We start from the raw sequence: 16,072 nt of genomic DNA, 5'->3' as shown, positions 1-16,072 counted from the left end.
TAACCTACAGTGTAGATGGAGGCCATTTGATCCATTGAATCTGCACTGACTCTCTGACAGAGCATCCCACCCAGAACCTATCCCGGTAACCCCACATATTCTGCTAATCCCCCGAACCAATATATTTGGGACACTAACAGGCAGTTTAGCATGGTCAATCCACCAACCTTCTGGAGAATGGAAGGAATCGCAAACATGGGGAGGACGTGCAAACATTATACAGGCAATCAGCCAAGGTGGAATTGAACCCGGTTCCCTGGTGCTTTGAGGCAGCAATGCTAACCACTGTGCCACCACTAGTGTATTCAACAATGGAGCATGTCAAAGGATCAGAACCCAATGAGTGCAGAAATGTATTCTCATGTCAGTGTGAAATGATCTGATCCTTACACTGAGCCAGCTTCCGCAATCTCCCAATGTCCACAAAATCAAACCCCTTCAGAATCTTGTATGTTTTAATGTTTTGCCTCTCATGCTTCTAAATCACAGAGAATACAGACCCAGTTTATGAAGGGTCACATCATATGAAACCCTTTCACCCCCGTGGACCAATTTACTGACCCTTCGTTAGTGATTGAAGCATAATGAGAAAACCCTTTCCCACAGCGAGTAGTTCAGCTCTGGGATGCATTGTCTGACAATGTGGTGATGCTGCTTCAAGAGAGGCATTCAGAAAGGAATTGGATTGTTAGTTACACCATCAGAGTGGCACTGGTTAGCGCTGCTGCTTCACAGCGCCAGAGACCCATGCTCAATTCCTCCATGGCTGACTGTGCGGAGTTTGCACATTCTCCCTGTATCTGCATGGGTTTCCCCAGGTGCTCCAGTTTCCTCCCAAAGACTAAAGATGTGCAGAATAAATGGATTAGACATGATATATTGCCCCTTAATGACCCAAGATGTGTAGGTTAAGAGGGTTAGCCATGGGAAAAGATGTTCTTCCAGAGAGTCAGTGCAGATGCAATGGGCAAATGGCCTCCTTTCTCACAATGGATTATGAGAGATCCAATGGACACTCAGTGCTTCCATTTGTGAAGCTAAGGATCCTATCCACTTTGCGAACGACTGTCCGAAACTATCTCACTTTCAAATATCTCCATGAACCTCACTCCCTCTGAGCCTGCACACTGTTTAGAACTGGACCATTCAGATTATTTTGCCTCTCCCCATCTCTTCTGTGAAAAGGCAGCACTGTTCCTGAGTGTGGGATTAATAATGTGTCTCTTCCACAATATCAGTGAGAGCGGAGACTGCAGCTTCTGTTTCTCCAAGAGAATCTTTCTGGCTTAAGCTGGAATTTACAAGGATTTCTGTCACTGAGACATTGTCTGGCCGTCTGTGTCTCGCCGCCCTAACTCACTCTGTCTCTGTCTCTCCCTCCAACCACTCTCATCGACTCTATGTGAAGGCACGATATTGTTGTTTAGTGACTGAGTGCACACAATCTGTATTTTCATCTGATCAAATAGAATTCAGCTTGTGAACAATATCATCATTTCAACCAGTTCTGGGTTAAATCAGGCACCGCTCTGATTGGCTGCAGCCCCCTGAATCTGGGGAGCAGCACCGGCCTCAGAGGCTTTTACAGTTACTGAGCCGGGAAACTCCAACAAATCCCTGAGAATCCACAGCACAGAGCGAGAGGAAAGCCTGTCCTGGGAGCTGTCAATCTGAGACACAGTTTGACCCTGTCAATGTGCAGATGTGAACCTGCTCCTTCCATTCCCAAACTGTTATAACCAAGAATACAGAACGCCCAGTAATGACCAGCTTGTTGCAATGTGTTTGAATGAACATGATGTGATATCATCGAAGCAGCATTTTGAAATATTCATTCAATGTATTCTGATTAAATGTATTTTTATGCTCTGTGTGCATTCTTATGCCATTGCATAAGAATCTTCCTCTGACATGAGACCGTGTTTTGCCTTTGTGCCTTGATGCTGCTTTAAAAAAACATGTTCATGTTATGAATTTTCTCATCGAACCATAGGAAGAATTATAGAAAAATAACAGCACAGAAGGAAGCCATTGAACCTATCCTGCCATGCCAGTCCAAGGGCACTGCAAGAAATCTCACAACACCAGGTTAAAGTCCAACAGGTTTATTTTTTTTAATACTTTTCCAATTCAATCAAATCAAATCCAATTCAGAGTCTCAACAAGTTGAGACATTTCAGATCCAGGCTGACAAGACAGGGCGAGCGACCAAACCACCCTGTCCTGGGCCTGATCTACATGAGCCAAGCTGATTGGAGAAGGGGGAGGTTCCTCCTCCAAGACCTGAGCTCATTTGCATCTTAGCCAAAAGGCCGAGATGCCGCTTTTAAAAATTGCTTCATATGAAACATATGAAGCCTCAGCGTAACCTAATGACCTCGACCAAGTGCGGCCGACCATGGGCTGCCGTCCATACACTTGATCTTAGCCAAAAGGCCGAGGTTTATTTGGTAGCAAAAGCCACTAGCTTTCAGAGCGCTTGCAGCTCCTTCATCAGGTGAGTGGGAGTTCTATTCACGAACAGGGCATAGAAAGACACAAATTCAATTTACAAAATAATATGTCCTTTCCAAGCCCATCTTCCTGCACCCAGCCCGGAGCCATGCAGCTGAATGCATGATGGAGATCCAAATAATGCCAAATATTTGCGAGCCTTCTTCGAGTCAGTGGCTGCCCTGGAGCAGCGGAGTAAACATTTCAAATCACACCTGCTGCGAGCAGGGCTCGAACCTGCGCGGGGAAACCCCATTGGATTTCTCAACGCCTTAACCACTCGGCCATCGCAGCTGCTTATTTGCTGTTGTGATGTAACCGACTTCGCAACGTTCACAGACCTTTATCAGGCACCGGAATGATGCAGAGCACAGCGGGTGAGCTGAAATTTGTTCGTCTCCTTTTAATTTGTATCTTGGTCTCTGATCCAGAACTCATTCACTAGTTCAGAGACTTGTTGTTCTTTTTCAGTAACCTTTCATTAAAATCAAGTTGAACCCGAATTCTGCATCCGAAAAATAAAACGAAAACATTAAGTCCACTTTATTTCATTGCAGTCAAATGTTGCGTTTCAACCACATGAGGGCGCGCTGATATTGTCCAATACACATTACCAATGCGATGGCCGGGAATCGAACCGGGGTCAACTGCTTGGAAGGCAGCTATGCTCACCACTATACCACCATCGCTCGCTCCCCTCATGTAACTGTTATTTTCATTAGTTATAATTACAAAACTACCTTAGCTTCTGATTTCAGCAGACAGAAGGTATGTCCTTGGGACTTTTTTTTTTACCTGAACTTGGCTTGTCTCATTTTTCTGGACAGTTTTAGCCACCTTTTTGCGATTGCTTCTGACTGATAACTGATTAGATTTGCGGCCTGTTCTTTCATTTGAACAAAGTTTCCACTGAACGGAAATTGAAGCTGGATTTTATGTCAGAAACACATGGATGATGAGAATATTTGCTGATTTTTTTTAGAACTGTCCCCCTTCTGTTCTGACCAGAGATAGCGAATTAAATAAGTCAACACTCTGAAGGTCAGGAACTGACCCTTGGTCAAATGCTCGCACAGTCACCACAACACCACCTGGCTCTGTCACCCCCTCTGTATTTATAGAACGAAGCAATGAAGTGGCAGAGAAATCACAGCTGAGAGAATTCTGTAACCGACATTCCCGTTCTGGGAGTTTTACACTTTCCGATAGATCGGGGTGAGCAGGATCGCCCAATCAGAAAGTAGATCCTTGGGACATGGAATTTGATTAATATCATGTTTTGCAATCATGTTAATCGGTCAGAACCATGTTGATGTAATTTCACTCCAATCTGTGAAGGTTTGTTTGAATCGTGACCTTGTTGCACAACTTGCGTTCAGCCAGGAGATGGCAGCAGGGAACAATAATTTGGATTTGCTGTTTGTGTCAATCAATCTCGTCATCAATCAATCTCGTCATAGAGGTTCACAGCATGGAAAAAAGCCCTTTGGCACAACATGTCCATGCCGCCCAAATTTTACCATTAAGTTCGTCCCTATTGCCCGTGTTTGGTCCATATCCCTCTATATCCATCTTACCCATGTAATTGTCTAAATTCCTTTTAAAAGACAAAATTGTACCCGTCTCTACTACCTCTGGCAACTCGTTCCACACACCACTCTCTGTGTGAAATAAATTGCCCTTCTGGACCCTTTTGTATCCCTCCCCTCTCATCTTAAACCTATGTTCTCCAGTTTTAGACTCCCTTATTGCGGGAAAAAGCTGTTGACTATCTACCTTATCTATTTCCTCATTATGATATAGGCCTCTTTATATCACCTCCAGGTCTCCTGCGCTCCAGGGGAAAAAAAGTTCCAGTCTATCCAGCCCCTCCTTATAACTCAAACCATCAAATCCTGGTGGCATCCTAATAAATCTTTTCTGCACTCTTTCTAGTTTATTAATATCCTTCCGATAATAGGGTGACCAGAACTCTACACAGTATTCCAAGTGTGGCCTTATGAATGTCTTGTACAATTTCACAAGATGTCCCAACCCCCGTGTTCAATGTTCTGACCACTGAAACCAAGCATGTCAAATGCCTTCTTCACCACCCTGTCCACATGTGACTCCACTTTCAAGGAGTTATGAACCTGTACCCCGAGATCTCTTTGTTTTATAACTCACCCCAACGTCTTACCATTAACTGAATAGGTCCTGCCGTGGTTTAATCCACCAAAATACATCACCTTACATTTATCAAAATCAAATTCCATCTGCCGTTCATCGGCCCACTGACTCAATTGATCAAGATCCCACTGCAATCCGAGGTAACCTTCTTCACTGTCCACTCTGCCACCAATCTTGGTGTCGTTTGCAAACATACTAACCATGCCTCCTAAAAAATGACGGGGTAGGATGAGTGACTTTGCGGATGGCATATAGATTGGCTGGGTGGTGAAAGGGAGGCTGAGTTTCTTAGTCTGCAAGAAGATGTAGACAGGATAGTCAAACGGGCAGATAAGTGGCAGATGGAATTTAACCCCGAAAGATGTGAGGTAACACACTTTGGAAGGAACAATTTGGCAAGGAAGTATTCAATGAAGGGCATGGCACTTGGAAGTTCTGTGGAATAAAGGGACATTGGCGTGTTTGTCCATAATCTCTGAAGGTAGAAGGGTATGTTAGTAGGATGGTGAAAAAAAAACATATGGGGCACTTGCCTTTAACAATCGAGGCATCGATTGCAATAAAATGTCATGTTGGAATTGCATAGAACTTTGGTGAGGCCACAGCTAGAGTACTGTGTGCAGTTTTGGTCGCCACAAGGTAGCAAGGATGTGATTGCACTGGAGGGGATGCAGAGGAAATTCACCATGATGCTGTCTGGGATGGAACATGTAAGTTATGAAGGGAGATTGGGGAGGCTTGGATTGTTTTCTTTAGAGCAGAGAATACTGAGGGGGGACCTGATCGAGGTGTACAAAATTATGAGGGCATCGACAGAGTGGACAGGAAGCAGCTGTTCCCCTTGGTTGAAGGGTCAGTAAAAAGAGGACATGGGTTCAATGTGAGGGGCAGGAAGTTTAGGGTGGATGTGCGGAAAAACATTTTTACCCAAGGGTAGTGACGGTCTGGAATGCGCTGCCTTGGAGGATGATAGAGGCAAGTTGCCTCACATCCTTTAAAAGTATGTGTTCAGCAATTGGCATATCATAACATTCAGGTCCATGGGTCAAGTGCTGGTAGATGCGATTCGATTGGAGGTCAGATGCTTCTTCCGTGTCAGAGCAGACTCGATGGGCCGAAGAGCCTCTTCTGGACTGTATGATTCTTTTATTCTCTAAAAAAATTCACCACGAACCGGATCAATGTGAGCCATATTCCTTGCCAGTTCTCAGACAGGCACTGATTGGTTCGAAGTTTGTTTCATCTTTCAGGGTCCAGCTCAATTAAATAAATGTATTTCTTATGTTCTGTGTGTCATTTATAAAAACCTTCCTCTGACATGAGACCTTGTTTTGTCCTTGTGCCAATGTTGATGCCTTTGTCACTCTGCTCATGCTTTGATTTTCCTCGTGGCACCTTAGAAAGAGTAAGAGTTTAAACAACACCAGGTTAAAGTCTAACAGGTTTAAAGATCTGGTTGGCTGTAGGGATTCACATTCTAATCAGTATTCTGTAACTTGATTTTGTGTCTCTGTGCCCTGTTTGAGAGCACATTTCCACTCCATCTGACAAAGGAGCAGCGCTCCGAAAGCTAATGGTATTTGCTACCAAATAAACCTGTTGGACTTTAACCTGGTGTTGTTAAAACTCTTACTGTGTTCACCCCAGTCCAACGCCGGCATCTCCACATCACGACCTTAGAAAGAACCAGAGAAATGTAACAGCACCGAAGGAACCCATTCGACCTATCTTGTCCTTGCCAGACTGAGGACACTCAGGTGTCCTTTCCAAGCTCACCTTCCTGGTTTGTCGCTGAAAGCATGCTGGAGATCCAAAGAATTCATTCCAAAAAAATAGGATTTGCAATTCTGTGGCTGCCTAAAGCAAACATTTCCAATCACACTTGCTGCCAGCAGGGTTCGAATCTGCACGGAGAAACCCCATTGGGTTTCAAATCCAACGCAGCCACGGCAGCTGCTTCTTTAAAGAATGAAAGCAAATCACTGCGGATGCTGGAATCTGAAACCAAAAGAGAAAATGCTGGAAAATCTCAGCAAGTCTGGCAGCATCTGTAAGGAGAGAAAAGAGCTGACGTTTCGAGTCCAGACGATCCATTGTCAAAGCTTTGACAAAGAGTCATCTGGACTCGAAATGTCAGCTCTTTTCTTTCTTTACAGATGCTGTCAGACCTGCTGAGATTTTCCAGTATTTTATCTTTTGGCAGCTCTTATTTGTCTGAATAATGTAACCACCTCAGTAACGTTCACATTAACTTCATCAGGCACCAGGATTGCGCAGCACACAGTGTGGGAGCTGAAATTTGTTCTTCTACTTTTACTTTGAGTCTTTGTGTCTGGCTGAAAATTCATTTATTCGGTCAGAGACTTGTTTTTCTCTTCCAATATTTTTCATCAATAAAGAATTATGTCCGAACAAAAAATGAAAAAGCTATCTGCATTTTATTTCATTCTTGTCAAATGTTTCGTTTGCCCTGTTTTTGTCCACTCAGTTTAAAACACAAGAGGCCGCGGATAAGGTTCGAAATAAATGACCAATGCGTTGGCCAGGAATCAAACCTGGGTGATCTGCTTGGAAGGCAGCTATGCTCACCAGTATACCACCATCACTCACTCTGCTTAAACAACTGTTATTTTCATTAGTTATAATTACTGAACTTCCTGAGTTGCTGATTTCATCAAACACCAGATGTGTCCACAGCACAGTTTGTAAATTGAACTTGGCTTGTCTCGTTTTTCTGGACAGTTTAGGCCACCTTGCATTTTCCCACTGTTTCTGACTGAGAAATTATTGATTAGTTTTGAGGCCTTTTCTTTCATTTGAACAACGTTTCAGCTGAAAGCAAATTGAATGTGGATTTTACATTACAAACACAGCGATTGAGAATTTTTAGTGAATTTTATTTTAGGAGTGCCCACCTACTGTTCTGACCTGCGATAGATAATTAAATGAATTACCACTGTGATGGCCAGGAACTGACCCTTGGTCAAATGTTCGCACAGTCACCACCATCACTCACCTGGCTCTGCCATCCCCTCAGTAAGAAAGTCCAGCTCTGACACTGAATCTAGTTACCTTCGGGCCCAATTGGAGGATGGTCAGAAACTGCCTGCCACTGTCAGAAACTCCATTATCAGCGAGTGGGGGATGATTATTTAACTGGCTGTCACTGGTTGTTGAGGTTGTGATTTACTGTTACCTGTCAGTGCAAGAGAAACAAATAAAACAGGAAAATTGAGAGACTCCGAGAGCAGATAATTTGTCCTTCGCCCTAAAGAAACACAATCGTGTCTGCAATCGCTATAATAACTGCAAAAAAACAGATATAATTGGCTGTTGCCGCGAATCTGGTGAACAAATATGGCCGTACACCACATGGACTGCAGCGGTTCCAGAAGGCAGCTCACCACCACCTTCCCAAGGGCAATTAGGGATGGGCAATAAATGCTGACCCAGACAGCGACACTCACATTCCATGAATGAATTCAAAGGCAATCTGCAGGGAGCGGGCTTCAGAGTGTTTAACAGTTACTGAGGTGAAAAACTTTAACGAACCCCCCGGAATACAGAAGAAAGGCTAAAAGGAGGAGAAATTCCGTCCTGGGACCTTACATTTGGTGAAAGTTTTGTCCTGTGAATGTGTAGATGTGAATATTGTGTAAGAGAGAGTGTATGAAAGGGACGGGCGGGTCAGACTAATCCAACTGTGTTTGTGTGTCTGTTCTGATCATGACATCTCCGAGTCTCTCTTGTGTAAAATAAAACAATTTTCCAATCAAAGATTCCCTTAATCCCCCTGCTGAGCCCCAAAGTTAGATTTCAAGGTAATTGTTTCGCTAAATTGAAGAATTCAGTGGAAAAGTAGAGAACATGTCAGCTATCGCGTGTGAGAGCGCGATCAGTGCAACAGTAAAACGGGTTTCAGTGGAAAATGGAGTACTCAGTTCGAGTGAAACCTTTTCAACAGCAAACATTCGTGTGTCAGAGACATGAAGGATGTGAGCTGGATCTCTGGAGAGGCGGAATTTCATTGCAAGGGGAGAGTTTGTGAGGAGAGAGAAACACAGAGAGACTGGAGGAGCCGGGAGCTGACAGCAGCTTGTCTCTGCTCCGTCCGCTCTCTGCCTTTAAGTTGCTCTGTGCCGCCGCCACTGGGTTCATTTCGGATCCAGTTCTGACTCACACAGATTTTTCACACACTCTCGGATATGACTGAAACTGCAGCCGCCGAAACGGCTCCTCCAGCCGCTCCCGCTCAAGTGAAGACTCCCAGGAAGAAGAAGGCGGCTCCCCGACCTGCGGCAGCCGGTCCCAAGTTGGGCGAGCAGATCCTCAATGTTGTGGCGGGATGCCGCGATCGCAAGGGAATGTCCCTGGCCGCGATAAAGAAAGCTTTGGCTGGCAGTGGAGTGGATGTGGGGAAGCGCGTCTCCCAGATCAGGTTAACTATCAAGAGGAAGGTGGAGAAAGGCTCTCTGGTGCAGACAAAGGGACAGGGCGCCTCCGGCTCCTTCAAACTCGCTCAGAAGGAAAGCCCGGGGAAAATGGGAAAGAAGGTGAAGAAACCAACAGCCAAGAAATCTTTAGTAAAGAAAACAGCGGCCAAGAAGGTGACAACAAAGAAAGCAGCAGCCAAGAAACCCGCAGCCAAGAAACCCGCAGCAAAGAAAACTCCAGTGAAGAAATCAACAGTGAAGAAAACAAGCAGCAAAAAGGCGGCAACTCCAAAAAAGGTGGTGAAGAAAGCAGCCCTGAAGAAAAAGTCTCCTGTGAAGAAGGTGACGGGCGGAAAGTCTGTCAAAAAAGTGACTAAATCGAAGGCCAAACCCAAAGTGAAAGCAGCAAAAGCGAAGAAAGCGTCAGGAAAGAAGTGAAACAACCCGAGCAAATTGTAAACCTCTGAACCCAAAGGCTCTTCTCAGAGCCACCCACATCTCTCAGGAAAGAGCTGATCCCGCAAGAAAATGATTCCTGTCCCGCGGCCCGGCTCATTCTCAATAGAGATCATTTCAAGTTCAGACTAAAGCAAAACACAGCAGAGGCTGAATTTCATTTGAATTTCACATTTGTTCAATCGCCACTTTCTCTCATAATAAAGATGTCTGGTAGATTCAGTGTGAGACAGTAACACTGGTGGCTCAACACCGCATTCCCGCCTCATTTTTAACCGAATCCCTGCAATGCAGAAGGAGGCCAATCGTCCCATCGAGTCTGCACCGACCTCAATACCACCCAGTCCGGATCCCCATGACCCTATTTATTGACCGGACTTATCCCCTGACACTCCGGTGCAATTTAGCATGGCCAATCAACCTGACAGGCACTTTGTTGTGCGGGAGGAAACCGGAGCACCCGGAGGAAGCCCAGGGAGAATGTGCAAACTCCACACAGACAGTGACCTCAGCCGGGAATCGAACCCAGGTGCCTGGCGCTGTGAGACAGCAATTCTTCGCCAAACATCAATGTCAGGAGTGGGGTTTGAACCCACGCCTCCAGCGGAGACTGCGGCCTTAGACCGCTCGGCCATCCTGACTCCCTTAATTTTAACACAGGAGATTGCCCCAAACAGCTTCAATCAAGTGTTTGCAAACAGCGAGAAGCAGATGTGTGTGAGGGTGTTCCGGAGGAAGATTCTTGCTATAGGATCGACTGTGTTTAGGTCGGAATATTACTGTCTGGGAATTATTCCGGGTAAGAAGTTTAACAACACCAGGTTAAAGTCCAACGGATTATTCCGGGACCAGGTTTAAAAACACAAAAGGACAAAGTCACGACCCGAAACGTTAACTCTGTCTCTCTCTCTCTTCACAAAAGCTGCCGGAGCTGCTGATAATTTGCAGCATTTTCTGTTTTGATTCCATATTTCAAAGCTCCGGGTTTGTGGAAACTCTTGACTGTGAAGGGCGGCTCTGGTAGTGTTTGTGTGGGGAGCTGTGTTTCGCTTCCATTGTTAATAAACGGGTTGAAATTCGCGGTTGCAGAAACTGGAGGTGGAGCTGAAAGATCAGGGGCCGTTCTGTGTGTGTGTGTCAGTCCGGCTCTCTCCTCCCTCCCGCTCTGTGTTTAGTCTTCACCCTGTCTCCTCCCCTCTCTGCTCTTACTCCGCCTTTCTCAGTCAGGTCGGCGCGGGCTGTATAAAAGGAGCCTGAAAGAGTTCCTCTCTCATATTGTGCAGTGATCTGAGTGAAGAATCATCATGTCTGGCAGAGGGAAAGGAGGCAAAGGACTGGGTAAAGGCGGCGCAAAGCGGCACCGCAAAGTGCTCCGTGATAATATCCAGGGCATCACCAAGCCAGCAATCCGCCGCCTCGCTCGCCGTGGCGGTGTCAAGCGGATCTCGGGTTTGATCTATGAGGAGACTCGCGGGGTGCTGAAGGTTTTCCTGGAGAATGTGATCAGGGATGCGGTCACCTACACTGAACACGCCAAGCGCAAGACGGTCACTGCCATGGATGTGGTGTACGCTCTGAAACGCCAGGGCCGCACTCTCTATGGATTCGGCGGCTGAACAACTGCAACCTTCCTCCCGAACACACAACAAAGGCTCTTTTCAGAGCCACTCACCGCCTCACAGAGAGAGCAGTGACCTGGGGGCGGGGGCTGGGACAGGCTGTTGAGTGGTGGAGATGAATATTTGCTTTGTTCAGGTTGAATTTAACATTTCATTTGCAGTAGGGATTGAAATTGTTTTGATTTTTAATTGGATGATCTAAATAGCTCTATCGTTTCTGCAGTTGTTGATTTTCCCCAGTTGACATGTGCCCTCAGTGAAAAGCCACATCACTCCTGTTTAATCACTGTGTTTGGATAGAGTTTATAAAAGCTTTCTCTGGAATAGCGGAGTTTAGTAGCAGCAGCCGGTGAATCGTTCACTGGAACCCAGTTGTGATGCTATTTGCCCCCAGACGGTTGTTTCCTGCACTGAAACTGACAGGCTTTGTCCTCTTTTTAGGTCAAACCAAACCAAGTAAACAAACTCAGATTAAATCAGGACAAAGTAAAAGGGGCAGCTCCCAAAAAGGAGGGGGAACAGCCCGAACAGAAATCAAAGTACAAAGGAAACTTAAAAACATCAAATTAAAATGTGAATATTGGGGTCAATAATGCACCCCAACCCCTGCGGTGCCCAGCGGGCGCGGAAAGCGTCAACCTCGCCCGTGGACACCGCATGCTCCCTCTCCAGGGACACCTGGCCGCGAACGTAGCCGCGGTAGAGGGGAAGACAGTCAGGATGAACGGCCCCCTCGACCGCCCGCTGCCTGGACCGGTAAATGGCGCGTTTCGCCAGGCCCAGGAGCAGGTTCACGAGGAGGTCGCAATCCCGACCCTCCCCTCTCCGCACCGGGTGTCCGTAGATCAGGAGCGTGGGACTGAAGTGCAAACAAAACATCAACAAAAGGTTCTTTAGGAAAACATAAAGGGAGTGCAGCCGAAGACACACAACATAGACATGGTCCACGGACTCCACAAGGCACTGCTGCTTCACAGCTCCAGGGACCTGGGTTCGATTCCCGGCTTGGGTCACTGTCTGTGTGGAGTTTGCACATTCTCCTCGTGTCTGCGTGGGTTTCCTCCGGGTGCTCCGGTTTCCTCCCACAGTCCAAAGATGTGCGGGTTAGTTTGATTGGCCATTCTAAAAAATTGCCCTTCGAGTCCTGAGATGCGGCGGTTAGAGGGATTAGTGGGTAAATATGTAGGGGTATGGGGGTAGGGCCTGGGTGGGACTGTGGTCGGTGCAGACTCGATGGGCCGAATGGCCTCTTTCTGTGCTGTAGGGTTTCTATGATTTCTATTCTATGGAAGGCCACAGAAAGGGCAGTCTTCGGAGCCCGTGAACCAGTGAATCCTACGGTTGTGCGGAACTGCTGCATGCATCACCCTCCACCCCAGGTCCCCGACGTAATTAGAATCATAGAAACCCTACAGTGCAGAAGGAGGCCATTCGGCCCATCGAGTCTGCACCGACCACAATCCCACCCCACATATTTTACCCGCTAATCCCTCTAACCTACGCATCCCAGGACTCTCAGGGGCAATTTTTAACCTGGCCAATCAACCTAACCCGCACATCTTTGGACTGTGGGAGGAAACCGGAGCACCCGGAGGAAACCCACGCAGACACGAGGAGAATGTGCAAACTCCACACAGACAGTGACCCGAGCCGGGAATCGAACCCGGGACCCTGGAGCTGTGAAGCAGCAGTGCTAACCACTGTGCTACCGTGCCTCCGTAGAGGGACCTCCAGCGGGGACCTCCGCCGCCCGGCGGCAACAAGGCCCGCCAAGGTGTAGAAACTGATCAGTTTCCGCTCAGTCATTCACAAACCCGCAATTCGAGCCGCTCCAACCCCAGCCTGTTTCTGATTGGCCATCCTCTCCGCATTCGCAGCTCTGAACCAATCGCAGAGCATCGAATGTGAAGATTGAGCCAATCATTGGCTTCAACTGTCAACCGGCAGAAATTTTGAATTGGGGGAAATGCCGCCAATTTCAGCGCGGGAAAGGGAATTGAGACAAATTCTTAACTTATTAAAAATAGATTCTCAATTAATATTCTGCTGTAAGATTATTTTACAAAAGGTTTCATTTGTCCGCCACGGGAAGCAAACGGCTCTATTCAGTAATGTCAAACGGGACAAATATGAAGTCACTCTGGAACAAACAACAGACTCAACCCCTTTCACACCGGCTTCAGGGGGACACAGAGAAGCGACAGATTTCTGATCCTTTCCGCTGAAAGCGGCGGCGAATGTCACAAACGACAGGGGAGGGGCAATCTGAATGGGCTGGAGAGCAAAGGGACGGGGATAGAGTGGAACAGTGGGATATTCTGGGAATGAACAGCCCAGAGAGCGGGGAAAGGGTCTAAAGCACTAAGTGGAGGGAGATGGACTTCAAATCTTCAATGTTTCTGGTAATGGTTATATTAATAAGGACGGAATAAAGTCTTCTTTGAAACAGACGGTTATTTCTTGCATCGAAAACGGCCCAATTTCTGAAAGGGGCGGTTAGGGAAACCACTGAACCAATTAGAACCTGAGTTACAGATATTAATTCCCTGGTCACAATTTGATTGAAACTTCCTGGGCCAATTCCCGCTGGGGGCGGTTCCTCACAGAGTTTAAAAAGGCGGATGCAGCGCAGACTCTGTATTAACAGTCTTCGTCTCTCAGATTGTGCTGAATCCGCTCAGAAAATGGCCAGAACCAAGCAGACAGCGCGCAAATCGACCGGAGGGAAAGCTCCTCGCAAACAGCTGGCTACCAAAGCTGCCCGGAAGAGCGCTCCAGCCACGGGCGGAGTGAAGAAGCCTCATCGCTACAGACCCGGCACTGTGGCTCTGAGGGAGATCCGCCGCTACCAGAAATCCACCGAGCTGCTGATCCGCAAACTGCCCTTCCAGCGCCTGGTGCGAGAGATCGCTCAGGACTTCAAGACAGATCTGCGGTTCCAGAGCTCGGCCGTCATGGCCCTGCAGGAGGCCAGCGAGGCTTACCTGGTGGGGCTCTTTGAGGACACCAACCTGTGCGCCATCCACGCCAAGCGAGTCACCATCATGCCCAAAGACATCCAGCTGGCCCGCCGCATCCGCGGGGAACGCGCCTAAAACCCGGCTTCAGCACCAAGTACAACAACGGCTCTTTTAAGAGCCACCAACTCGACAAATGAAAGAGCTGCGATCTCCTGTTAACGATTCTCGTGTTTGAATTCCCAGGACAGAATATTCCCAGGACTCCAGTACTGACACCTCTCAATGTTACAATTAACTCTCCGTTGCATTGAGGTCATTCATATCTCCAATCCTTTGATGGTTGGAGTAAAAGCGATGCCGTTAACAATTTTACCACAATTTAATTTTAAGGTAGTTTATTAAACCTGCGATCATTTCAGTTTCCGAGCAATAATTCCGCAAATCCACTTTCTCCGCACGTGTTTCGAGTCGCAGCGAGAGTGTTGAAAATTGTGTCAATTAAGTTCAGAATATGAAGCATGTCTCAAACAGCAACCCACTCACACAGATATAGCCATTGCAGGAACGCTTGCACATTCGCATAGACAATAATTAACACTTTTCCAGATCCAGTGACTGACTTTGTGAGGACATTCATCGGTTTTCAAAGTCAGTCACTGGATCTGGAAAAGTGTTAATTATTGTCTCTGTGAATGTCTATGCGACTATCACATTTTAAAGCAATTATATTGGAAATAGGATCATTTCAGTTCACTGGGATGGTTTCCCCGATAAACAGCAGCAACTTGTATTAAAATACTGTCTGCGTCAATAGTACGGATTGATAGAACAAAGCGGGAAACAGCTGTGCTGTGAATAGCAGTGCAGAAACTGACCGATAGACACCAGGTCGCCCTTTTTCAGATAAAGTGAGTGGCTCTGAAAAGAGCCTTTGGGTTATCAGATTCAAGAATGGCCGCTTCACTTGCTCTTCGCGGTCCCAGCGCTGCTTTTCTTGGGCAGCAGCACGGCCTGGATATTAGGCAGCACCCCGCCCTGAGCGATGGTCACCCCTCCCAGCAGCTTGTTGAGCTCCTCGTCGTTGCGGACGGCCAGCTGCAGGTGTCTGGGGATGATGCGGGTCTTCTTGTTGTCCCGGGCCGCGTTCCCGGCCAGCTCCAGGATTTCAGCGGTCAGATACTCGAGCACAGCAGCCAGATAGACCGGGGCTCCGGCACCCACACGCTCAGCATAGTTGCCCTTTCTCAGGAGCCTGTGAACACGGCCCACCGGGAACTGCAGTCCAGCCCGGGAGGAGCGAGACTTGGCCTTGGCCCGAGCTTTCCCGCCGCTCTTTCCTCTTCCAGACATTTGCACAATCTCACAAACACTTTCACAAAGAATCAGCAATTTCTCCAGCATTGACTGTTCTTATAAACTGACAGCTCCTCTGATTGGCCGCTGCTCTATTCACCTCATTTGCCTATATTCTTCACCAATCAGCTCACTGGAAACAGAAGAGGGCGGGATTTCCCCACAACAACCGGCAGAAGCAGAGAATTTGTCCATTTCCAAAAGCCCGCCAATTTCATTGTGGGAAAGGAGCGAATTCAAATCAATGTCGTCATCAGTCAGAGATTTCAAATCCCTTCTATTGATTTGCTTTTATTCAGCTCTTCCCGTCACCAATCGCAGGCGCGGCTTTAACATTTTCTTTCAATGTGCTTCATTCTCCTATCGCTTTCTAACTGTCCCGGGCGGGAATCAATCCCTGTTCACAGCATTCCCAGAAGGAAAACACTCTGTTTAGTCTGCAATCAGAACCCAGTGTCCTTCACTGAAAACAGGGAGCCGGATCGAGTCCTCACACTGTCCTTATTCCGCTCTGTAATAATCCCACTCCGGAATGTTACCCTGCGGAGAATTACTGTGAATAAAATGATGAATCAATGAACATTTCATG

General features: G+C 47.1%; 3 protein-coding genes and 1 non-coding gene across 4 annotated transcripts in view; 2 read left to right on the top strand and 2 right to left on the bottom strand.

Moving 5' to 3' along the window:
* LOC144482285 (uncharacterized) overlaps positions 1–16,072 on the top strand; it is an 872,976-nt gene that overhangs the window by 813,921 nt on the left and 42,983 nt on the right. The gene's annotated exons all lie outside the window — the stretch shown is intronic.
* Positions 3,111–3,182, bottom strand: trnag-ucc (transfer RNA glycine (anticodon UCC)). Its single transcript has one exon. It is a non-coding gene; the product is annotated as a tRNA-Gly (tRNA).
* On the top strand, positions 8,868–9,533 carry LOC144482193 (histone H1-like). Its single transcript, XM_078201400.1, has one exon. The coding sequence runs from the start codon at positions 8,868–8,870 to the stop codon at positions 9,531–9,533; it is 666 nt and encodes a 221-aa protein (XP_078057526.1).
* On the bottom strand, positions 14,850–15,877 carry LOC144482196 (histone H2A-like). Its single transcript, XM_078201403.1, has one exon. It carries the CDS (start codon positions 15,529–15,531, stop codon positions 15,091–15,093), a length of 441 nt encoding a protein of 146 aa, XP_078057529.1. The 5' UTR covers positions 15,532–15,877; the 3' UTR covers positions 14,850–15,090.

The sequence above is a fragment of the Mustelus asterias genome, unplaced genomic scaffold (genome assembly GCF_964213995.1).
Source record: "Mustelus asterias unplaced genomic scaffold, sMusAst1.hap1.1 HAP1_SCAFFOLD_35, whole genome shotgun sequence".
In the NCBI taxonomy this organism is placed as follows: Eukaryota; Metazoa; Chordata; class Chondrichthyes; order Carcharhiniformes; family Triakidae; genus Mustelus; species Mustelus asterias.
The sequence above is the reverse complement of the archived record's forward strand: the minus strand, read 5'-3'. Positions and strand labels throughout refer to the sequence as shown.

Coding starts and splice junctions, on each gene's coding strand:
- LOC144482193 (XM_078201400.1), top strand. CDS start 8,868: ATGACTGAAACTGCAGCCGCCGAAACGGCTCCTCCAGCCGCTCCCGCT.
- LOC144482196 (XM_078201403.1), bottom strand. CDS start 15,531: ATGCTGGAGAAATTGCTGATTCTTTGTGAAAGTGTTTGTGAGATTGTG.